Source organism: Anabas testudineus, chromosome 2 (genome assembly GCF_900324465.2).
Source record: "Anabas testudineus chromosome 2, fAnaTes1.2, whole genome shotgun sequence".
NCBI classification, from domain to species: Eukaryota; Metazoa; Chordata; class Actinopteri; order Anabantiformes; family Anabantidae; genus Anabas; species Anabas testudineus.
The window spans coordinates 11,356,289-11,381,400 of NC_046611.1; the positions used below are offsets into that span (position 1 = coordinate 11,356,289).

At 41.9% G+C, this 25,112-nt stretch overlaps 1 protein-coding gene across 4 annotated transcripts in view; it reads right to left on the minus strand.

Annotated features, from left to right (window-relative positions):
* Positions 1–12,494: 12,494 nt before the first annotated feature.
* Positions 12,495–25,112, minus strand: part of LOC113162944 (beta-1,3-galactosyltransferase 1-like) — a 90,218-nt gene continuing 77,600 nt past the window's right edge. For 3 of the 4 annotated variants that reach the window (XM_026361220.1, XM_026361221.1, XM_026361219.1), the window contains exon 3: positions 12,495–15,296. In XM_026361220.1, the coding sequence (XP_026217005.1) occupies positions 14,041–15,027 (987 nt within the window). In that variant the 5' untranslated portion in view covers positions 15,028–15,296 and the 3' untranslated portion in view covers positions 12,495–14,040. Of the gene's footprint in view, positions 15,297–15,456; positions 15,689–25,112 lie in introns of those variants that run through there. The other variant, XM_026361222.1, reaches the window with a different exon arrangement.

Sequence of the window (25,112 nt, forward strand, 5' to 3'; positions counted from 1 at the left end):
ACAGCTACTGAAGAACTCCGGACTCTCGGGAATCTTTCATCGACGCGCAGGCCTGATTCTCTATTCCGTGTTAACAGGTGTTGATGGCGCCACTGGTGACAGCTGCCGCCATCAGAGTGCAGATGTCAGAGACACTGCATCAGTTAGTGGTAATATGTGATCACACCACACTGACCTCTGGGAAATTGAGTCTTTAATCACAACATCTCCAGACCTGCAGTCCTGGTAAATTAGCATTCCTCAGATGGAATCTAATCTTGCAGCTTCTCCTGCCAATTCATTCAGCAAGAGGACAACGTTTGACTTTGTGCCATGTAACGTTGGTGCAATTCTGATTGATGAAAACAGGCGCCGCGGGCTGAGTGATGCGCCTCTGTGGGGTGTGAGAGATAAGAAAACTCCATGTGTTTCATATGATGTGGGTCTACAGAAATAAGCACAGGAGCAGCTTGAATCATAAGTAATATTGTTCTTATTGGATTTTTTCTTTGGCGTGCATGTTAAACAGGAATATTGATCTTTGCATCTAAAAGAAACACCAGAAGAGACTTTGCATGGTACAGGTGCATTCACATGTATCACCACGTGCACCTCTTATAATTACATCTCCTCTCTATAGCCAATAAGGATAATTTGGTTTCACTGTCTTTGTACCCTGGCATCACCTGCTGTGTCCTGAAGTCTCCAAAGGATTTAAAGCGCTGACATCTGAAGGTATTACATCTCACTGAAAGGATGGCCAGCAAATTGGTTGGCTCACAGGAGCAGTAAATAAGATGGAAGAGACTCCTGTTTTTTGCCTTGTCAATGGCTAGCCTTCAGGCTGTGGTGTCAGAATTTCAATGTGGTGCAGACACCGAGGAGAAGCTGAGTTTGTGTGGAAACAGAATCATCCTTAAAAGGTTTTCATATGGTCAGTGACCTCCACACTCTGAACACTGATGCTATTTTGTAAATGCATGTTTGACCTTTAATGGACACAACACAGCCAGTGTGTTGATAGCAAGTACTGACAATCTGTAACGTAACTGTATCCGCAGGTGGAATTAGTTTGGTCCCAGATTTGATTTCTGTATAATGATATCAGGTTATGTAATTTCTGTGTGATTTGATTCTCGTAGCTTTAACGCAGGAAGGCAGAGCCGATATTAAAAACTGCTGAGGTTTCATGTCATTTTTTTTTTCCTCTGTCAGGCTCCGACACGTTGAACAGTCCCATAAAAGTGAAATTGCAGCGGTCATCGTAAAATAAATCTGTACTTGAAGATCTATTATTAACCCAAGGGGGAGTGAAAAGGAGCTGCTGTATAATATGAGCCTAATTTCATTATTACTGATGGTGGTCATTACCATTCAAGCTTTTCATTAGTATAATCATTATTACAGCACCAATAACAGCGACTGTGACCACAGGGAGAGAAGGGGCTGAATTATAAGAAGAACTATAATAAGTTTGTTACTCATTCTTTTGAAGGGTTTAGCATAAGCATATAGCATGAACCAACAGACGGCAGTGGCTTGAACTGTGCATTCAATCAGCATCTTTTTCTCAAAATTCAGTAAATACATTTACATGGAAACTTAGCTAATGGGCAGCACAGGTTAAGAGCACAGAAGGCATCATCAAGATGGTAAGATTAGCATGTTCCCGCTGCTGAGGGCAAGAGCAGCGAACCTCCTGTTGCTATCAGTAAAGGTGTAAACAGTACAAAGGGAAGAGTTTCAGCATTTTCACTGAACCTGTTGATGTATTTAGCTAATTTAGAGTTTGATGCTGCAACCCACTGTAATTTAATCTTCATCTTTCAATGATGTCTAAATACAGCATCTGACACATAAAATTATGTATGAAGCTTCATTTAAATGGCACTAGCTATGCTATATGTCAATTAAAAAGTGAATAATCCTTGTTATATCTTTTTCCCTTGTATTTACCTGAAGGGAGATGAGACATAAATTTTAAATGATTCTGCAAATGTTGCTCTGAGCACTGTGAGCCTTGGTCTTTTACTAAGTCATTCGAGGGCTAATTTAAGTTTCTGCAGGCAACTGCTGGAGGCTTTTATTCAGGCTCTGTAAACAGCTCGGGTTACATTAAGTGCAGACCTTTGTCACCCGTAATTCACACTCAAAATAACTGTAAAGTATTCTCCTTAAATTCAAAGCAATTATTTTGTATACTTGGTTTCCTGTGTGTTTTGTACAGAAGTGAACCTAATGTGCCTTTTGGTGCTTCTGGGCGCCTGCCTCTAATCTCAGTGGTTGGTTAAAAAAATCAAACACCCTACAGAAAGTTGCTGGAAACAGTCTGGACATGAGGCTGCTCTGTAAACACGCGGGCCAATTTGGACGCACATCGCATCTGAATTACGTGACGCAGAGCCAGATCCATGTGCATTGCAGCTGTGTGACGCTGGCTCCTGCACAGTGGAAGAGCACATGTTTAGCATGTATGAGATCCACTGCTGGATCTCCTCATTCATCAGGGACGTAGGGGGAAATTGAGTCATGGGGTGTTATTTGTAAACCAGAGGAGCCAGGTTATGATCTCTGGGGGTCTCTGCTCTGCCAATCCCAGTGATAGAGTCCCCACAGGGAGGAATAAAAATGATGTGTGGACAGCCGTATGAAACCACTATATATCATAGCTTGCCATTCATTGTTGATGCAGCTGCTGCTCCTGGAAATCAGAGCAACCACCTTCCTGTAACCTCCTGTGATTTGTTGCACCGCCTACGCAGCTGATAGTTCTCATTTCAGCTCCTGAGAAATCCCCTTCTTCAATCCCCTTGAAGTAACCCGAGATAACGCTAACCTGCTGCTGACTAAAGAGTACGCCGTCTGAGAGCAAATTCTCAATCAGATACATTCTCTGAACAGACCCATTAGATGGATTAGCATACGGCTTTTCAGTAAACAAGGTGATGATTGACCTTGCGCAGACACTCAGCAGAACAACCCGTGAGCTCGGCTCCTGCTCGCTGAATGAGCTGTGAAACACCGACTTAAAAGCATGACTAAAACTAAGACACCACTTGGGTATGAGGCCTTTTGATAATGAGACATGCAATTTGCTGAAATACAGCACAGACACAGCCGCGCTTCCCTGCAGAGTAATGGCTGCTGTTTACCACCTGTAAACACATTTACCTTCCACCAAGGAAACGAAGTACAACAACAAATTGCTGCAGCCATGACAAAAAGTTCATGCTCTTGTTATAACATTTAGTAGATTTTCCCATTTTCACATTACGAGGCAGTTCTCATGTTTTATAATTACTGCACATACACATTTTCCCTTTGTAAATGTTCATTAATTGGCATTTTTCTTTTAATGATTCTATCAAAACTCAATTAAAATATGCACTAGGTTTGGTTGTAGAACCAGCTTCTGTCTGACAAATTAATCTGATCTGCTTATCCTGCAATACTATTCAAAAAACATTAACTTATGTTATGATGAAGAGAACCAGCTTCACGAATAACCACTGTTATGTGTAAAATAACGTTAACCCTTTTTATTGAGCATAATGATAGCTTTAGTAACAATGCTGGGTCCCATTGCAAAGGTGGACTTCACAATAGCGCCAACATGTCTATGTGTGCATGTGTGTGTGCTTTTGGCAGGGTGTAATCAGTGTGCTGCGCATATTTGCATAAGTAATTAGCACTGACAGACACTGGTCTTTTCCAGTGTTTAGTCAGCCGGTAACAAGAGGAAGGACTTAGAGAGACAAAGCTGAAAATAACGCGCTGGCTGGTCTCCTAATTTGCCATTGACTTTACAAGGGAGTCGGAATATACTGAAAAAAGGCTCAACGTGTCAAAGTGTTAAAATTAAGTGTCGCACAAATTGAGAAAATTTACCGCATCACCTATGATGCAACAACAGACAACAATTCACCCAGAGAGCTCCTCGACAAACCTTCCAGAGTAATGAAATAAAGCAGCTCAATAACGTCAAGAGTAAGAGTGGTCAACAGGTTCAATTTCAGAGAGTCTGTGTCAGAGAGCTAATGTAGGACCACCCGTGGAGAGGGTGTTCGGTTGTGACTGGAGTCAATATTGAAGGGATGGAGGTCGAGTTTCTGTCTCATGTAAGACAGAAGGATGGTATTGAGCTTGTGTGTCTCCACATGAGCTTTTGTGTGTGTGTGTGTGTGTGTGTGTGTGTCCATGTACCTAAACTAAATGTTTGTGCCCACGTAATTTGACTTACCTTACAGTGCCGGACAAGGTTACAGTTATTATGACCATAAAGAAGCCCGGAGCAATTCTCTCGGCAGCTGTTATTGTGTCCTGCGATTATCTCCCATCAACCCTGAGCCGTCACATTCTCCACAATCCCCCCACTGACACAGGCCGGCCGCCACTTAATTTCATTGTCGATTATCTTCCAGACTGCAGGGACGAAGCCCAGTTCTCCTGTATTAAGTAAATTGAAAGTGATAGGAGTGAGGATGAAGCCTCTGATGTAATGTAACAGTTGACCTTGTGTTTCCTCTCAAACTCTCCGACCTCAGCCTAGTGGGTAATAGAGTTTTATTTCATCCCACGTTTGTAAGTAACATCACTGTTCTGGACTAATTTGGTGTTTGGTCATTGCTTAAAACTTTTATCAGCTGCTTTGTCTCTGGAGAGAGTGTAATCTGTTTCTTCATTCCTACATAAACAAACCCAGATCACTTCGAGTCGAGTGTGAAAAATGGCAGCTGGTAATCTCCAGATCACTTGTGATTTGATTGAATTTTCTTTAATGCTAGTCCTGACACGGTGCAGGATTTTATCTGTCTTTTCTTTTTGCCGTATTCCTGCATTCAGCTTGCAGTTGTAGATATAGATAGTAGTATAGATGGTAAGGACTGCTAACAGAGCAGGTTTATCAGTCCAGGGATGGCAGAGGGAGAAATCGACAAGGGAGATGAGATGATTACTGGAGGTCAGACACAACATCATCCAGAGAAAAACTGAGAAATTGAATCAAGTAAAAACTAAATTATATCATGTGGAGATTCATTTGCCGTTAGTGGAACGTTCCAATTATTAGATTGTGAACCTTAGATGTCCACATGTGGCCTCTCACCAAACTCATTACACAGACGTTGCAGCAAGGTTGCTACAAGACGTCAGGCACAGTGTAGGAACAGATGATCAGCTGCTATTGTGACAGTTTGACATATTCTCTAAGTTCTAAATGTCTTTTCCATCCTCTCATGGCTGTGACGTTATATTTGCCGAAAGTTATTTAGATTTCTCTGAATTATCTTTCCAAACAGTCCAGATTCCCATCAGTCCTCCAGCAGCTGTTGTATAACCATTTACATCAAATCAGCATTATTCATGACCCAACTCCCAGAATTTGCATTATTCATTGGGCAGTATTCTGATAGCACCTCCAGCTAATCAGAATACAAACTAATGAATAATGCATGTGAGTAATGGCTGCAGCTGGAGATGTGTCCAGGACAGGGGTGGATCTTCACGGGGGATGAAGGAGGACTGCGCCCCTATAGCGGGGTGGGGGAAAATTACATTTTGCGCTTTCAACACTGTGCAAGTCGAATGCATTATTGTTAGGGTCGAGGAAAGATGGTGACTGTGGCAAACCAGTGGTGTTAATGTACGGTTAAATATTGCTGCGTCTCCAACTGAAGAGCTGCTGATACAACATTTCCCTTTTCGTATTCTTCTGTTGTCATGTGTAAAAGTAAGAAGCACAAACCTTGGAGCTGATGTCTTCCTCCATGTGCAGACTCTGTGACTGTCACGCTCCAACCTCTTTTGAACAGGTAAGCAGTGTCAGGTGCACATAATTAGAACAAATCAAGCACCTGCTTACAAATGGAACCTGTGGAGAAGATTACAGAGGAACAATGTGGCATTAAAGTGACGTATGGGTTATTGGAGAAAAATGTAGTTAATAAAAATAAACTATGGTTAGAAATCTAAAACTACTGAGCAGTGATCAGTAAGAACTTATTTTTGTATGTACATCAACTTGCAGTACAAGCAACGTCTCCGGATAAAAGCCCTCACCGAGACAGGCACAAAATGTTTGCATTTTCCTCCTTGCAGTTCTCACAAAGCATTTTGTGTTGACAAGTTCGGAGAAAAATGTCAAACAAGTGCAAAGAAAGTGTCTGCGAGTTTCCCCCTCCCCACTCGCTGTCTATAAATTCATGAATTCCCATCCTTGCAAAGCCTGCTAGAAATAGCCTTGTTTTCACATTTAAAGCTGTGTTGTCTGTCAACAGCGTGGAGCCAGCCAAACAGTCTCTCAGGCATCTGCTGAGGATTTGTCGGGGCCCTGCAGTAAGAACGAATCAGACGGCGGGAAATTGTGAACGAGGGAGGCAGATAGAGGAGATGGAAGCTCAGGCCTGGTTTAGATTATCAGAGGCTAAAAGAATTGGGGAAGGTGGTGGGAGAGAGAGAAATGAGGCCAGAAAGTCAGGGGCGAGAAACAAATCAACCAAAAGACGGTTAAAAGGGAAACACAGCCTGCAATTATTCACAGGAAACACCTTTACATGTCACGAGTGAGATTATAGGCCTTCATTAACCGTCTCTCTCCACCTTTCATCACTGTCTCTTCGGGCGCGTTCCCAGTGGTGAGCGTTCTCAAGTGCAAAACTGCATGCGAGATGTGAGTCAGGTAAGGAAAGAGATGGATGTGGTTTTAATAGAGATTAATTACCTCCCCGAAGAAACAATGAACTCCCCCCAGGGTCCTTACCAGAAGTAGCTTGGACCACAGCTACCGACTGAAAAACTTCAATAACTCAGTGGGTGGACAACAGTCACTTGATTTTCTGTTAGGGATGTAAAGCATAAGATGTGAAAGTGACCAAACCTGATTAATCAGTGTTAAAAGTCTTGGTGCAGTGGGTTGTAGGAATTTAATCAAAGTCAATGACCCAGTACAAAAAAAGGCTGAGAGGCTTTTACACTGGTCATGAAGCCACAGAAGCAGGAGACAGTTCACTTAGTCTAAAGCTGAGAGAAACAGCTAGTGTGGCTGTGTGCAAGTGCTACCAGCACCGACCACCACGCTGCGACTCCTTTATTACTATGAAAACAGAACAGAAATATAAAAATTAGTCATGCGTTAGCGCTGGACACAGCCATGCTAGCTGTTTTTGTGGAGGAAATCTTCTCATCTAACTTGCAAAATGCTTATTTAAAGAAGCTGATCAAAAATAAGCAACGTCCAGGAAAAGCTATTGAATCTAAGCTATTGAATTCTTAAGGAAAGTTATTTTGTGACCTTGATGTAACATAGATGTGAATTAAAGTAGTTCTTTTCCTAAGAGGATGTTAACAATCCTAAAATTTAACTTTAAAAAAGTTTGTCTTTTGAAGAGAGCTTGATTCAGTCCTTTAAGAACATGCAACAACTAATTAACTATTTTCCCAAAAGTATCTTGCAATATTGCCTCCGGCCCCAGCAGCTTAATTTCATGAAGCTCTAATTAAGACAACGAGGATTTAGTATCCTCCTATCACATCAGCTGGAAGATGAATTCAAAGTGGCCAGATTCAGCATCTCTAGAGTTTTGGAATAAATATGAACAAATTGCAATTACTTATTTTGTGTTTTTAGCAACAATTTGTAGCTTTTTTAAGTTCGATAGTTGTTGTTCATACAAACACAGAATCACAAGCAGTTTTTTATAGTTTAAATGATTTAAAGATACTGTAACAACACAGAGCTGCAGTTGTAAACTCATCTGTCGCATATGACAGAATGGTGAGATTCCAACCAGGGTTATTTACAGTGCATTAAAGGGGAAACTTGTAGTTTTAGGGAGTATTTAAAGCAGTCCAGCTAATTAAACAAATTGCATTAGAAAACATACACACATTTATATTTAGGAGGAACATAAGCATCCGAAACCATTAAAACCTGAACACTATCTGCAGATAGTAAACTACAGAACCTTCAGACAGGGCCGGATCCACAGGAGGGAAGGCTGGGGCAGCTGTCCCAGCCAGTCTCATCCCAATTATTCAGTTATTAAAGCTTTAATGGCTTTAAAGTAAAATGACAAATGTGTTTTAAATAACTTAGATTCCCTAGATTGTGTAAGAGCTTTGTTCTTCTCTTAATTAAAAGCTGTAGATGCTGTTGACTGGGTTTAGTCGTGTTGTATGTAATGTTTATGGTTTAACTGTTTAACAGAAGCGTCCAGACTGTGCCAGTCTAAACGCAGCTGCCCAAATGCAAACTTGACTGAATGAACCTAAACACTGCCAGCTGAACACAGGTGCATGAAAGCATCCAGTTTAACATCGACTTTAAGATCAGTTGTCAGAAGATGACAAGACGATAATCTGACCTGACGTGGGGCGCGCCGTCTTTTTCTGGATTCAAGCGGAAGAGAACAACAGCTGGATCAGATGTGTGTACATCAAACGGACCTACTCACAGATCTTTTAAATACTCCATAGCCCTCAGTACATTTAAATATGAGCTGTGGGCTTATGAGGTATGCTACATCACAACACATAGTGACACCAAATACACAACAAGCCTGTTGGGACTATGTGTACCTGCACTCTGAATCCATAGGTCTTGATATTCACCAGCTCATTAGCCATTTATGACACTTCCCTCAGTTCCAAGAGAACGGCTTCTGTCCCAGGGCAGAGTTAATTTATTGTTCACGCAATCTCCAATTCAGCTTCAGCCTGGCTGTCACACTTATCTCTGTCAAGCGCTTGTAGTGACTTTGCCTCTCGTCCTGATGTATGCTTCCTATGTAAGTCCCTTCTATCTGTTATGGATGACAGAAAATAATTCATGCTGCTGAAATTCTGTCATCGACCAGGACAGTGTCTCCTGGCTGAAAATGCCAGATATCAATATTTAGCTTTTGCTTCACTTTTCTGACTTGTTCTGCAGCCGGGTTTAACTTTGTGCTGCTGGTCACACGTAGAACAATCACAAGACGTGAGCTCTGCAGTACGTCACCTGTGCAGCGGCGCAAAGGAAAACGCTACAGGAAGCACAAGGGTGGAACTTATTCTGCTCGGTTGCCGCTGATTTGTTTTGCAGGGAAGTCATTGCAAAACAAATGTGAGTGTTCAGTCTTGAGCAGCCGGCATCCGAAATCGATGTTAGCTTGATGTAGATTTATATCATGTTTAAATGCAGTCAGACAGGATGAAGATTAATAGCTTCTGTCTTTTCATTGTTGAACTGCGTCAAGTTCTAACCTTTGAGTCTCAGTGAGCTTCAAGTAAATACCAACCAAGTGGAAGAACTAGACTGGCTGATTGATTGATGCTGATGAACTTGCAGGGTTGATTTTTTTGAGGAGGCACATTTTCAAAACTTGGCATGAACAGTTTTAGGTCACTGTGAACATGCTGTGTGAAGATGAGATGGATTTACTCCATGTAGCCAAGTGTTTTCTGACGTTATGTGACTTGAGATCCTGTGTCACATGGGGTAGAGACAGTTACAACATGGAGGCGGTCACATGACTGAGACTATGTGAGTCACTTAGTGGACTCTTTCACTTTTCTGGACAAAGTTTGGTAAACTTTTCAAAAACACTTCTAACTAACAGGTCCAAACGGGATCCTGGTCAGAGATAAGACTTCAGACCTACATAAGAAGAGCAGATTGAAATCAAGATGCACACGAACTATAGCTACCACTCCTTGTGTTCATTTTGTATAATTTTATGGTTTGTTTTGTGGATCACTTTGTTCAGTTTGTGTGTCTTTGCTGCCATTTTGTGGTCTTTTGTAGATCTTTGTTGCAGTTTGATGGACTAGATGTTTATAGTCACTCTCTACAGAGGCTCTGGCCCGGGGCTTCTTTCAGTCTTGATGCTAGAAAGCGTGTTCAGTACCCCCTGTGGTCATTTGGGTTGGTGAGTGCTTTGGATGTATATTACTCTAACTGGAAGGAACCAATCATCCTGTGCATAGAGGGGTGGTTTGCAGACAGATTCAGAGAAAATAACTCTCAAAAAGTCATTTTTATTTCTAATTTTTAAAACAAAACATTAAGAAAATGCCTGACTATAATGATGATGTCACCCACACTCCTACACTTGCAGTAATCAAAGCAGAAAATCTCCTTCACCTCAGGCCACCTTAAAAACCGAGCCACTTAGACGTCGTCATAACCATTTCAGGGGAGCTGCAGCATCCTGATGCATCCCGTCATCACTCTGATGGCACTTTTCCTGGAGAAAGAAGAGAACTGTACAGCAGCTCTACAGCTGCTCTCAATGAGCCCCTTTCTCTCACCTTGGTATAACTGCGCCTGCACAGATGGCAGATTGCACACCGCCAATTTATTCCACAGCCATTTTCTCGTAAACGTGCATCCACTGTGCCTCAAAGGACAGGTCACGAGGAGGTCACGCTAGCGGAAAGTCTGGGGAGATTGTATGTAGAGAGACAGGATATGTGGAACTATGTGAATATGTATAGGAGGATTTTAAAAAAAGTCTAGCTGCAGAGGATTATGCAGCATTAAGAAACTTGCTTCCAGTCTTTACACCATGTAGTTTGACTACAACGCCAAACCCCGGTCTACTCTGTGCCCTCATAGTGTTTTAAATCTACTCTGTGCTCCACAGGCCAGTCTTCCTATGCTGTGTTTTGAAATCTGAGTGTTCCCAGTTGCCCTAACACTCCGCCTCACTCGTTATGAGCTTCATTTAGCACAAGCCCCGGAATAATCACTCGCTTTTCATTTTCCCCAAGCTTTAGCCTTTTAAATGCTCTACCACTGGGTTGTTTGGCCAATTACAGAGCAGACTTTCTATTACTCAGCATATTGTATCAAACTGCATGTGCCATAGGGAATGATCAGAAGAATGCAAAACACAGCAATGAGGATAAGAAGCTGGGAATAACAATTACTTAGCATTTATATTACTAATACTACCAAGTAGCTAACTACTAATAAGAACACAAAGTCATCAACTGATAACATACTGTGACTATTAGGAATTGATTGTTTTCATATCTCACACAAAGCTTGAGAACAAACTGATCCACAGGAATAAAACTGTTTCAGGAATTTTTTGGTTTCCAAATTGTTCCAGAAATTGAACGGCGCAAAGAGAAGTATTAGACGTAAAGACGCCAACCGGGAATCGTTTTTATTATGAAGAAATCATAACAGCGATGGTGTGTTTTCTGCCTACAAGCTCCCACAAGATTTTTTCGTGCGAAACCGTTTGAGGAAAGAGCCTCTCCACAAGTGCTTCCCACATTTTTATGTTTATCTTTGCAAGTACAGAACAGAAGACATTTTTCATTTCTCCAGCACCAAATCCCCGAGGATCGGTGCTGCTCCCTCGGATGACGACGACTTCTGGAACAAAGAGTTCAAAAAATCCTATGCACGCACACGCACGCACATACACTCACACACACGCACATACACACACACACACACACACAGCCAACCTGTAGGCATGAAAGGCTAGAGCAACCTAATTATAGTGATGTTGTCCCATTTGTCCACTATACACACACACACACACATCTAGAATGGGCTACAAACTACAATAAAAAGATCATTATTCATTTTTTTTTCCAAGCATCAAAATGGAAAATTTTCTTTTTCTGTTTTCACCTTGATGTAATCTGATCTTGTAGATAAGAAAAAACAAACATGCGCCTTGAATGAAAAAGCAAAAATGAATGGATACTGTAATGATTTCAGAGCGTTAGTGTTAATGGTAGAAAATAGACTTCACTAAAAGGTTCGCGTGGAATAACACATGGCCTGTAGCTATATCAGAAACATAAAAACATAATTAGATTCACCACAAATATCCAGGTGTTGGCAGAGCATAATAATGCTATTAAATTAAGAGATTGTTGCACAGGGACAGAATCAGCTTCAGTGTAAAAGTCGGAAGATTACATTTTAGCAGGTGGGTTTTCAGTAGGGACATTGTGCTCATTTCTGGTGCACTTGCCCACTTTAACTCACAATATCACAGCTATATTTATATTACACTTGAGAAGATACATTGGTCAGTCTGAGGGGGTTAATGGGGCGATGTGATGACGGGGTTCAGTTTTATTTAACATTACTATGCACAACATAAGCTAGAACTAGCACCGAGAGTCGAGATTCACCCACTGTGCTCCACCCAGCCCTCCCCCTCTGTGCTCTACCCTCTGTTATGCTCTGCACAGCCGTCCGGGTATTGATCATTATCAAATTACAATAAATAAGAAGCTGTAAAACAGGTTAATCAAGCAGACATAATTGAAATTCTGAGAAGAACCTCCCTCAAAAATGTTTTTACAGCACTTTTACACATGAGAGAAGTTTTGGAAGATATTTCCACCATAAAATACATATATAGGATGTACAATAGTATTGAATTATTTACACTGAATTAGAATGCTCTTACTGATTATTTGTGATCTGTCAAAGCACATACACAAAAGAAATAACACTTGTTTATTCATTTTTTTATTCTACTCCAAGATGAAAACAGCCCATTTCCATTTTTGATGCTCCCAAAACAAATAGAACAATGAATGAATATAAAAACTTATATATGTATTGTATTTCGCAGACTGAACGATACACAAACCCTTTAAGGCACGCTGAAACCAAGACTACTTATTAACTTTATTTTGACACAAAAAACGTCACCTCCGTAACTCCCCTTGTTAAGACTTGAGCTGCTAATTACACAGATGCTACATTTGATTTAATCACACACTGTGTGCAGTCTGCTCACCACTTATGCATGCGTGCCGACACCTGCATGGAAGTGAATGCGGCCGTGTTGTTTCCAGAGCCACACAGAGATTTCAGCGCTCGCCTGTCGGTGACGTGTCGAGAGCTGGGACTCACTTCAAACTGAGCACAGCTGCTGCAGCGAGCAGCAGCCCTAATGAGACGCTTTCATTTCTGCTGCTTGTGTTTTCCAACAGTCGTAGCCAAACACTTGTGTGAGTAATCTACTTTGCTCATATGCGTGTGTGTAATAAATTTAGCAGAATAAAAACTTTTGTATATGTAATAAATACAATATCAAGTCTTATAAGAGCAATTTATTTAATATCAAGTAATTGCAAAGAAGAAAGCACTCGAAAATGTAATATTTGTTCTCGGCTGTTTTTACAGTAGGTCTGTTCTCTGTTATGCTCAAGTAATAGAAAAAATAATAGTTTGCAGCCTGTTCCCAGCACTGCCTGAGACAAATAACTGCACATTATACATTGACAGAAGTAACATTCACTTGAGAATGCAAGCAGCCTGCATCGTCACATGTCCAGATACTTTTTAAAGATTTTCTCCTGTAAATCTGTTGTAAGAAAATATGTATGATTCTGAAAAGAATACAGGTCTGCTCCTTAACACTCCTCATCCACTGCTCTGCTAGAGTCGGAGCAACTTGATACGTGTCTGTCATCAGAGCCGACCGACTGATGAGTCACTACTGTGTAAACCCGCCATAGTCCACGTGATGACAACAGCCGCTGCACTGCCAGACAGTACATCCAACATCAACACCGTGTTCAGAAAGTACAACAACTGAAAATACATGAGCAACATTCATAATTAGAGCTTGTGATCAACCCAAGAGGCGAACTCCTGGGTTCAGAGAAGTGTGTTGGCGTTTATGTGATCTGCTGTTTAGTAAATGGGGACAGTTTGTGTCTCGAATAAATGAGTAGTTTCACTGAACCTTTTCAGCTTCCTGGTGTGTAATTTCCTACAAAACCATGGTGCGGCTGGCAACAACAACCAACCGACTGCACATTTTGCACATTTGTGGAAACATTTCCAACTTTGTGCCTAATTCATGAGTCTGAGCTGAGCGGCACTCAAACACTTTGATGTGAGGGAGGACAGAAAAATAGAGAGGACTTTGCTTTGGCCTTGCACAACACACACTCCTGGCAAAGCAATCGGCAGCAGGAAATGCTTCGTCAATACTGTTCCTTCAGCTCAGTGCTGTGTGCTTTACAGTATTTGCCAATGCCACTGATGGAGAAGCAGCTGTTAAGTTTCTCCCTCACTCTCTAACAGTCCTGCTAACATTTAAGGTGTTTCTTGCTGGTCATATCGTTCCAGATTCGGTGCATCTCTTCTGGGGAGATCTGGTGGACTGTGACCACCCGGCGGTAGCGGCAGAGGCTGTAGGCCATCTTCCAGTGGTTGAAGCCACTGTTCTGGAATGGGTGGATGCCAAGCTTACGGAGACACACGCCCACGTACACGTCCTCCAGGTGCAGCAGCCGGGTGTGCAACGAAGTCTTGTATATGAGCTCAGCCACGTCTGCTGAGAAGACATATCCGGTGCCGGAGCAAAAGGGCGGGTACTTGCTCTCTGGGTACAGATCTCTGGGCATGTACCACTTGCTGCGCATGTCTCTGATGGGCCCACCATTGATGACGTAGCCGGTGAAGTACCTCCTCCTGGGCTTGGTGGTGGGCTTCAGGAGGTTGTAGATGAGGTTCTCCATGTTCACGAAGATGTCACTATCTGTCTTGAGGACATACTGGGCCTTAGAACAGAAGGTGGCCACCCAGCGCATGCCCATCAGCGTCTTCAGTGTCAGATTGTGGTAAGAGTCAATAAAATCCTCGACTACAATGTCATGAAAGATCTGACTCTCCTGCTCCACCATCTGGTTGAGGACTGTGTCAGTGCTGCGACCCAACAGGAAGAGTGTGACCACACGCACGTCTGGAAACGTGCTCTCGTCACCCCATGTCTCTCTGATTGCCTGACGCGCATCAAATTCCTTGTGGGTGGTGCTGATGAGGATGACAAGGAAGGGAGGCTCCGTCTCGCACTTCTTGGCCTCATTTATCAGGTAGCCGAAGTCATGTGGGTTGAGCGAGCGTGTGCGGATGTTGCTGAAGGTGGCGTTCTTGTCCACCTTGGGCGTCTTGCGTATGGGGATAGTCAGCTGGCCTACGTAGGAAGTGGAGGGACGGGACACACTCAGGTACCATAGAGCGCTGGCCCAGCAAACCACTGTCAGCAAGTATAAGCAGGAGACCTTAGAAGGCATCGCTGTTCACTTGGCTGGTGTTACCAGCGGCAGCAGCGGTGGAACTGTTGAAGCCACGACTCCATGGGTTGTGCTAAATCTGGCGGCGCAGCTAGAGGCTGCCTCCGCAACACAGCTGACATTAATTTCAGATAATGGATTTCTTCACTGTCTAATGTTGGTGCTGTGATTGAAAAGTAGCACTGCAAAGAAGTCTTATCGCGTCCACGGCCTCACTGGGTCCCATCACAGCAGGATGCAGGGATGCTTTCAGCTCCGCGTGACAGCATCTGAAAAAGACGGGAAAACACACAGAAGCAACATAATGAAACCCCAGCAGTAAGATAAGCATGTTACCACCAACATACTCTTATATTCATGAAAAGGAATTCAACAATACATGAGACATATTTACATATTTTTTTATTCCCTATTCATTACAGCCCATACATCAGTCCAGTGGCAGGGCAGGCGGCACCGTGCCACAGTCAGTTCCCCCACGATTCCATCACTGCGTCTGATAAGAGCTCTGTAATCTGAAGAAAGAGATTTTCCCAGAAACTCAGCAGTGATAGGGCCTGCTCTGGCTCCACTCAGACCGCTTTCTGTTTGCAAACGCTGTTTATCTCCTTCTTGTCCCCCGTGGGCCAAACACAGGCAGGCAAATCAGAGTCACCCCGGCAGTCTGAGAGGAAGGGGAGGAGGAGAGGTGAGACAGCGAGGGAGAGGGACCAAGCCAGAGAAGGTGAAAGTAAAGTGTTCACATGGGAACCGATTAATACCCACTCCCTCCACACTCCACCATTCTTCCTCCACCTCCCTGTCAAACTGAAATTACTGAGTGGATTTAACATATTTTACTCTGTAATGAGCTCCTCCTTAGTTAGCTGGACAGGCGCTGCTGCGGAAGCGCGGCAACTTTTCGAATCACGCCTCTAATTGGACACACTGCCAGACCATAAGGGGAAGAATTTAAGCTCTAATTAGGCAATATAATAAAAAACCTGTGAATTTATTACATCTGGACATCTTGTGCTGCCTGTATTTAGGCATCACTTTGCATTCAGAGGCAGTGATGGATAACCAATTCACAGGATTTTCAGGGTGTCTGAAAACTAAATCTAATCCCTTTCAAAGTGAGCTTTATTTGCTCCAGACATTATCTCCTTTGATGCAACAGCAGCAGCTCTGCTCTTTTTCTGTGGGAATACTGTGTTTTACACCATGACTGACGATGAACAAAACAACATGGTATAGATCCTATTACAGATAGTGAAATGTGCAAAGACGCAGCTCTGTTTTATGATAGAAGAGTCGAGATAAAACTGGCTTATTCCTACGTTGGACGCCACTTTTATGTGTCTTGCATTGATTCTTTTCATCAGGACGTACCTCCTCCCCTTTCTCACCTCTTCTTTCTACTATCTCCTCCCTCTCTTTCTGAAGCAGAGTCATCAATCTCACGGTCCAGTAGAATCCATCTCATCATGGCTGCTTTTCCTCACCTCCTCCCTCTCCACCCTCTCAATCGTTCCGTCTCTCTCTACTTCAGTGGCTGTTTGATCCATCTTCATATGTCTCACTACCTTCCTCTTTCCCAGCCCACCATCCTTTCAACTTTTCCCACAGTCTTGTTCCTTCTTTACATCATCCTGAACTTTACCTCCTTTCTGTGTGATTCTTTTTCTGGTGGGGTGGAGAATTCCTCTTCACAAACCTGGCCTCTAACTTATTGACAGCTTCTACTACAATCCGTCTCCCTAAAGCCACTCAATCTCCACTGCCTCCACTTCCCCTCCTCGTCCTTCTCCATCTCTCACCAACAAAAAGAAAATCACTAAATCATCATATTCATCCCCTTTCCTTGACCTCATTCGCCTTCTTTGCCCTCTTCCTCTTTGCACATCAGCTGGTTTTCAGCTCCTGCTGTTTCCTGAGGAGGGTCTACTGGTTTTATAATCCTCTAAAATGACTCTTTTTACTGCAGCCCACAAAAACTGATATCCTCATTTGGCGATGCACCTCACGAAATCCTAAGACCTAACTTCCCCTCAGAGCAAATTGAAAGATGGCTGTATCGTTTCATGCTGTCGTGTCACTTTGAATTTCATTAGCGCTCAGCAGAAGTCCATTCCTGAATGTGTGACACTTCCAAGAGAGTATCAGGACACGGGATCCTAGCTTTAAATTGTGGTGATACAGCAGAGGGGGAAACTTAGTAATGTCAGTGTTAAATCTGGTTAGCAGAAACTAATTAAGATCGCCCAAAACATACCACACACCCTACTGATTCAACAGTGAGGAGAGCGTTTCAGTGCAATGCCTACTAAAGGATGCAGACTGAAAATGGGAGGCTTTTCCAGGCCCCACAACAACATTAGTTACAAGGCTTTTCAATGTCTGTAGCACCATGCTGCGAATTGTCCATGAGTCTATAATGACCAGCATCTTCTTCTATGCTGTAGTTCCCTTTTCCAGGCACATGCAGGAGTGGTGGGCTCTAGGGGCTCAAGCCCCTGCCCTTTTCCCAAATTAATCCAAGGTGCCCCTCGCAACAATAAACATTCCTCTGAGGTCTAAAACATTTTTGCCTGTTACTGACGTGTTGACCTTTTTGATATGCAGTATAAACAGCAAAGACCAAACATTTTTTATATTTTTCCACATTTTATTAATTTTCCCACTAAAAACAGCAAAAGGTGAAAAGCTAATAGAGCTTAGTAAAGTTTTTTTCAAATTATTTCTATCATATAACTCAGTAGCTTATATTAGTACTTTCATGTTCTCAATTGTGAATGTGAAACAGTCTGTTTACAATGTCTACAAGGTAAATACCATGCATTTTTTTAATAATAGTGGTATTAAAAAATAGATCTGTACTTTTTAAAACTTCAGAAACTCTTTGCCATTTTTCTTTCTTTTCAAGCAGAGAGCAGAAATAATGAAGTTCTTTAAATCTTGATTATCTGCTGTAACAGGTGGCCTAGGTTAGCATCAATAAAGGAAGCAGAGGAAAACTGAGCCTGGCTCTTTCAGAGGTAGCACAGTGCACCTACTAGTACTCTGCTAAAACTAGTTAGTAAAGCAAATGTAAGCATTTACAAAATACCTTCCCTTTATTTGAAGATAAACTGTGATATTACTCTGGTATCTGCATCCATCCACTTCGTATAGAAACTGAAGTAGCTATTGCCAAATGCACTTCTGATTGCACCTTTGAGACGGTAGTGCCAAGAGCTGGGCTTAAATATTGGCTCATATGGAAAATGTAATGCCCACACAACACCAGTCAGCTCAATCTTGAGATTGAACCGCAATAGATGTCTGCCTAATGAAATTACAACTATGGGTTTTTGGCCCGCAGCCTATTAGTTTATGTAAAGTCAAACTGATTTGGCTACTAATGGTTCCTGATGATAATTACCTGTATTACTCATGATGCTGAAGAGAAAGTGAAAATCTGATTATCATGAGCCAAGTTATAAGTTATAAGCAGCACTTATACTTACTTTAAAATACAACATTTGGGTTTTTTTTTATGGCAAATTATGTCAATCATAGGACAGAAAAAAACATGAATGCAAAAATGAATTCCTGCCGTTCATAGCAGCACATTATTTTTTCATGTTCAAAAAATGCATTTTTGCAACTCTTACTGATGGTAATGGAACTATTACTGCATGTAGGAGCAGTACCGTAGGTCATAATGAGTGCCCAGCTGACACAAGGGGAGTCAAACATGCAAATGAAAGAACAACTGCTAAACAGCACAGTAATGTGAAGAACAGGCAATAATGTATAAAAAGAGAGGAAAAAAAAAAACTTTAGAGCCTAACAAGTACAGTTAATATTAACACGCATTCACAAGGCTTATTGCTAATGATGTGCTAAGCTGAAGTGGTTGTCATGACAGCACAGTGACAGCCCATAGGGGGAGAGAAAGAAAGCGTAAGAGAGACTGGTAGGAAACGATGGGGGAGAAAAGCAGTCAGTCTGCAGTACACCAGCATTAAGTGCTAAAGTGTTTTGAATGTAACCCCCCCGGGAAGTCAATTTAGCAGCCTCATACTGAGGTCTTCTGCACTGGTCGCTGCTCCATTACGCCTCACACAGATTCCAAGACTCTACATTATGATCACCTTTGTGTGGAGGAGCTCTTAAAATACTTTGGTACAGTGATCGAACATTTATCCAGTTCTTGAAAGGTAGCCGTTAAGAGTGGGTGGAGGCTACGCTCTTTATCACTCCACACTGTGCAGTGCTGAGACAATTAAGTGACGGTGCATTAATCTCATGTACAACTTTGATAAATGAAACAATAATAACTTAATGTTTAAGTCATTTTTCAAGCCAAATATGCCTGAAACTCCAGTTCTAGCTTCTCAAATGTTGGTATGTCCTGCTTCTCTCCATTTTAAATCAAATATCTACTGTTCCTCAGACAAAGAAGGAGAAGAAGAAGAAGAAGACGTCACCTTGAGCTCTGCGATGGTCATTTATCAGTTTTGTCTGACATGTTATTGACAAAATAATAAATCATTTAAAAGGAGCAGCAAGGTGAAATTTGGAAGACGAGTTGACTGAATTTATTTGCTTTCAGGTGTACACGTGTACTGGCGCTGGACCTTCATATTTAAATATTTCTCTGATTCTAGCGGAAAATTTGGGACATCGACAGGTTGTTCTGTCATCTGCAGGAGCAGGTCGACCAACACTAAACGCCAATACGAGTAACCATATAATGAAATTAGTAGTTTTTTTTGTTCAGAAGGAGTTTTTCCATCTAGAATCAGAGAGATATTTAAGTTTAATACAAAATAAACTTCGTATTTATATACATTAGACCACATTCATTAAAGTTAAAAATTGTAATTTATGAAAATATGATGTTTTACTCTTAACACAATACTGTGTTGTAGGTAATGATAGCAAATGATTGATATTGCAACTTAAATAAAGAGCATATTGAACTAAGGAATAACCCACTTAGATGAGTTATGCTACAAAAACACTACATCCTACAATCCCCATAATGCAACCCGAGTACCTTCCCCGCCCGCCCAATAGACAACTATGTCTTTGAAAGTCCAAGCCCCAAATTTATAGCACCAAGCTTTGTGTTCAATCTTGATGTGTGAAAACAGTGACGTGACCCTTTAACTACAAAATGACAGATGAATTAATCAATAGTGAAAATAACAGTTACTGTCCACTATTCCAAATGGCGCCTGTGTTGTTTTATGACATTTCATTGTATTTTCTGCCAATTTGACGAATTGCTTCAGGAGCTATAGTATACAGCAGCACAAATCAGTTATAGATTTTACAATAATATGCCTGCCTGCGAGTCACGGGAACTTTGAAAAGACGTGAATCATCTGCTCTGTTGTCTTTACAATCAAGTGACCTCTATAAGCCAGAGAAAAAAAAGCTTCAAGGCTACAGAGATGTGGGAGTTAAAGTCTCGTTTAATGTAGCACCAGATAATTGATTGCGGTCATTAGTGCAGCACAGAGTGACCTTGCTTGGGGGGGTGGGGGAGATGAATGTGTGTATGTGAGTCAGGGACGAAGTGAGTGAAAAAGAAAAATAAAGGCTACGCAGATGCTTAATAGACTGTAATGTGTAGTGTCTGTGTTAGCAGTGCATGTGTGAGAGATCTGGGCTGAGAGGACGGACACATCCGAGGGTAAATAAATCATATCCCGAGCTCTGGGATGACATCTTACGTTCACGCTGTCTGCTTCAATATTACAGATTTAATGACTGGCAGAGGGAAACAGGACGCAGCCTCCATCACCTGACTGCTGATTGAAGCAAAGCTGTCAAAAGCTTTAGTGTTAAGACGTTCTTTACATTGCAGGATTATGAAGCAGTAACAGTATTTGAAAGTGATGCGTGACCTGTAAATATCACACGGCTACAACAGAAAATAGAATCAAGTGTATAATGGAAACAAAAAATAATAACCAGTGTCTGAGGCTGGAAAAGAAAAAGATACTCAGGATCAAATTATATTCATCAAACACACTTTCCACTGTGACTCTGGTGTATGTGATATTGTCTTCGAGAGCCTGCGTATGCTTTATGATTACTGAACAAACAGCAGCGTCCCTGGAGGGAGCAGCTCAAACGCTGAAACAAAACAGACTCCGAGGCCAGTGACAGCAGCGTGTGAGTGTTGGGATACTCGAGGCATCAGGATGGAATTAATGTGCTGCTTATATTTCAGACTTTCACCGATGTTTCAGGATATCAACCCACCTCCTCCACACAGACGTAACGAAAAATTTAAACGTATTAAACATGCACGCTTTGCTTGCTGACGTGTCCCGTTAGCCCCACAACTCTACACCTTATCTCCAGCTCCTGCTGCTGAATATGCGACAAACTCAACAGGAGGTTTAAAACTGTCCTGTGCAAAAAAAAAAAAAGAGGAAAAAACTGTCTTCTGTTTGGTGTTTGATCTTTTCCTCCAATCTTCTGCCAAGCCTAAAACCCATTATGTTGGCTTCTAAACATTCAAAAGAGGAATTAATGCGTGAGGAATTTAACACTAGTGGCCAAATTGGTTCGCGTCCGACCTAATATGAAAGAAGCACAATTAAAATGTCAGGGCTGGACGGCTCCCAGTGTGGCACTAGTTATGCTTTTGTTTCCTGGATAATAAAGGACTCGATGATTGTTGTGGAGCAGCACGGCCAGCCGTATAGTCACTATTACAGGCCACAGGCTGGACACTGTGGGCTTAGCGCAAAGCCTCTGAATGCAAAGCAGCTTAGGAGTGACAGAGGAAATGGGATATCAATAGCAGCCAACAGATTTGGCTGCTGTACAGAAGCCTGATGCTCCATCCCCACTTCAATGCTGACTTGAGCCCAAACTGTGCTGGGGCATATCAGTCTGCGGCCAAGCAGTGCTTGCAGAAAATTCTCAGCATTTGCCTCAAAGGACACTGGACTGTTTGCTGAAAGTTTGAAGTCAGTTTGGTTTCCTGAAGTTGAGAAGACAATACTTTATTTGTGGTGAGGTGTGACTCCCACCCATCTGCTGCTCCACGCAGGTTAAAAACAAGCTGAGAACAATGTGCAAAGGCTGTCGGGCTCAGGTGAGTTTAGTGAAGAAGCACAGCTGCATTTCATCATTACACACTCAGTGTTTTCTCAGAAAAAAAAATAAATCAGTAAGCAGATGGACGCAGGTGCAGTCGGTTTGTTTTGTGGTGTCATGGACCTCAGTGAGAGGCAGTGCTGGGTGTTGCCGAGAGGTTTCTAAGAGAAGCCTTTCATGGCGAACATCTTTGGCTGGCTCCCCGCACCGGCCAGACCTGTGCGCTGAATGCTAAGCTCCCCCATAAATTGGAAATGACAACTTGATTCATGCAGGTAATATATTTCACTGTCCGACTGGGTGACATTACCGCTATACAATATTCAGGCTCGGTGCTGCATCAGGGTGAGTGGGAACGATAAGACACTGGATTTATGTTAATAACACGGACATGCATTCAGCACCAATAATTACATTTTATGTGATGCAAGCTAGTGAGGACAAATGCTTCAATATCAAAAAAGCAAAGGTGAACGTTTCTGTTAAGGTGAGACAGCTGAGAGGAAGCCGAGGTAAAAGCAAAAGCAGTTTTGTGAGATGGGAGAATAAGCAGTAATAATAAAATAGTAATAAGCTATAGATCTGACGGTTGAAGTCGGAGTTTTGATATTGGTGAAATGTAGTCACTAGAGAGCCCAGGGGCCTGGGGCAAGGCAGTTTTCACTTTTTCAAACTTTTGCATTATGCACGATGTACTTTTGCTGAGCACACAGTCTCAGCACTTCAGCTGGGGCCTGCTGCACATTTGTACGCTCACACCTGAGAGCGCTTTGGTTGCTTACTGCTCAGTGTTTCACTGGAGCGATTCAGAGATAACCTCCAGAGCATGGTGGTGACTCTGGAAGGTTGTATTAGTGAGTTTGTGCTGCCTGCTGTTCTGTCATGAGATGCATAGAAGCCTTCCCAACCGGCTGCTTCACTCTTGCTGAATTCCAGTGAATTAATCCAAACAATCAGACGTGTTTCCAAAGTAGCCAGTCAGTCTTCACAAGAGTGGGCTACATCCATCTGTGCTTAGCAATTACTGACCAAGTGGAAGGTTATTGAGAACTATAATAAATAACTATATTTAAATTGTTATACAAATAACTATATTTGACCAATTCCAATCAGCTGTTTTTCACACAATGTTCGTCCTACAGTGCTTAATTATATTTTATTAATGTTAAATGTCACTTCTGCTGGTGGTAATTACCTTATCTCCAGTACTTCCAAGCAGCAGAACAATCAGCGTGACCTGTGGAGTACCACATTATTAATTAGAATTAATTGCCCCCTTCTATTCAACCTAGTGTAAACATGCTGCCTTTAAGCCAGATTTTTCAGCTTGTATTTAACTAACATATATATGCATACATATCACCTCCAACCGATAGGATAGTGTTTAAGACCAGCACTTTAAAGCAGAATCTGTAAATTTGAGTTAGCTGCTCAAACTGATATTAAAGGAAATACATTTTAAACTCCTTTACTGGATTTAAATACCAGTGGTCCTGTAAGATGTATGATGAACTAAACACTGAAGCAATCTTGTGAATCTTGTGAAAGACGGTGTGTACACCATGAAAACTCTCTGATCATCATAATCTTACGGTTTAAGATGTCGGAATGATGGAAATGTTTAATGGAAGTCGTGCATCTCTTCCTTCTAAAGATTTTTGATTCAGTCATATCAGATAAGCGGTAAATCTTGTGTCTCTTTGACTCTTGAGAGTCAAAGAGAAGGAAAAGACTAAAAAACAGAGAAGGCAATCAATACAGCACCAGGCTGCAGTGAAAGAGTAGACATACTGTGTAGCACCAGCCTCTCAAACCCTTCTTCATGGTCGAACACCACCCCACCCCCCACATCCTGTGCTTCTCCTTTCACTCAAACACTGACCTTAAACCTGTGGAAGTGTCTACAAGCATCTTCAGCACTAAAAGCAGCAGGAGCAGCAGTACATCTGTGATGAGCTTGTAAATTCTCTGCTATTGATCCAGCTCTGGAAGGTCTCTGAGGGTGTTTCACTGTAATTTTATTTTCCTTTCATTACGTCCATCGTAAAGCATTTGATCAGACCTCCATCATACTGTGCGAGTATATATCCTGGGGATACGGTCTTCCATCAAGGCACCAACTTTAAGCCACACATGAACAAACAGGGAGGGAAACGGTGCACTAGAAAAAAAGTGACAGTCAGTAACAGACAGCTCTAAATAACGAGAGCAAAATATTCAAATCACAGCCAAACATCGCCATTGTAAGTGATCGGCTTTCTCCCATCATGCTCCCGTGTCCACATCGTGGCAGTTTCTATGGGGACAAAAAAATTCCAGCCACTTAGCGATATGAATTACGGTATTCATATAAAGTGATTCACTCCAAAACGCTAAAAAAAAAAAAAACCCAACAAAAAAACAAAAAGGGGCTCTTCAGCTCATGATGGATGGGACAAAAATGGTGCTAAGTGACGCCCCATTCTGAATATGAATGGGTAATTTCAGCACTTAGGTGATAAAAAGAGATCACTTTTAAGTACTCTCTACTTTGAGGATAATGAAGGATGATTTCAGGTAAGCTTTATTTCCCCAAAATGAGCCGGTACTGTACTGTAGTGTTTTGCTTTAAGGACAGGATAGCTATTTTTCAAATCTTAAAACAACAGCCAGGTTCCCGTATGAACCCGGAGTTTTTTTTTTTTTTTTTGCTGTAACCATTCCTCATCTCACTGTGATCATGACTAGATTCTTTCCTAAGCCATTTCAATAGATGCTCCTTTGAGGCTTTAGCGGTGTGACTAATTTAGAAAGGTGAAGCCTAATAATTCATATGGATAGAAAACTGGTGGCACCTGGTACCATCTATTGTTTAGCACATACATTGTCTGCTAATGTATTCATCTCCACCAGAGACACGAATGAGCTTGGTGATTTGTTTTCATAACTCACATAACATAAGCTGCTAAAGTCATGTTGCAAAGAACTGACAAAATAAAGTTTGATTTCAAATTTAA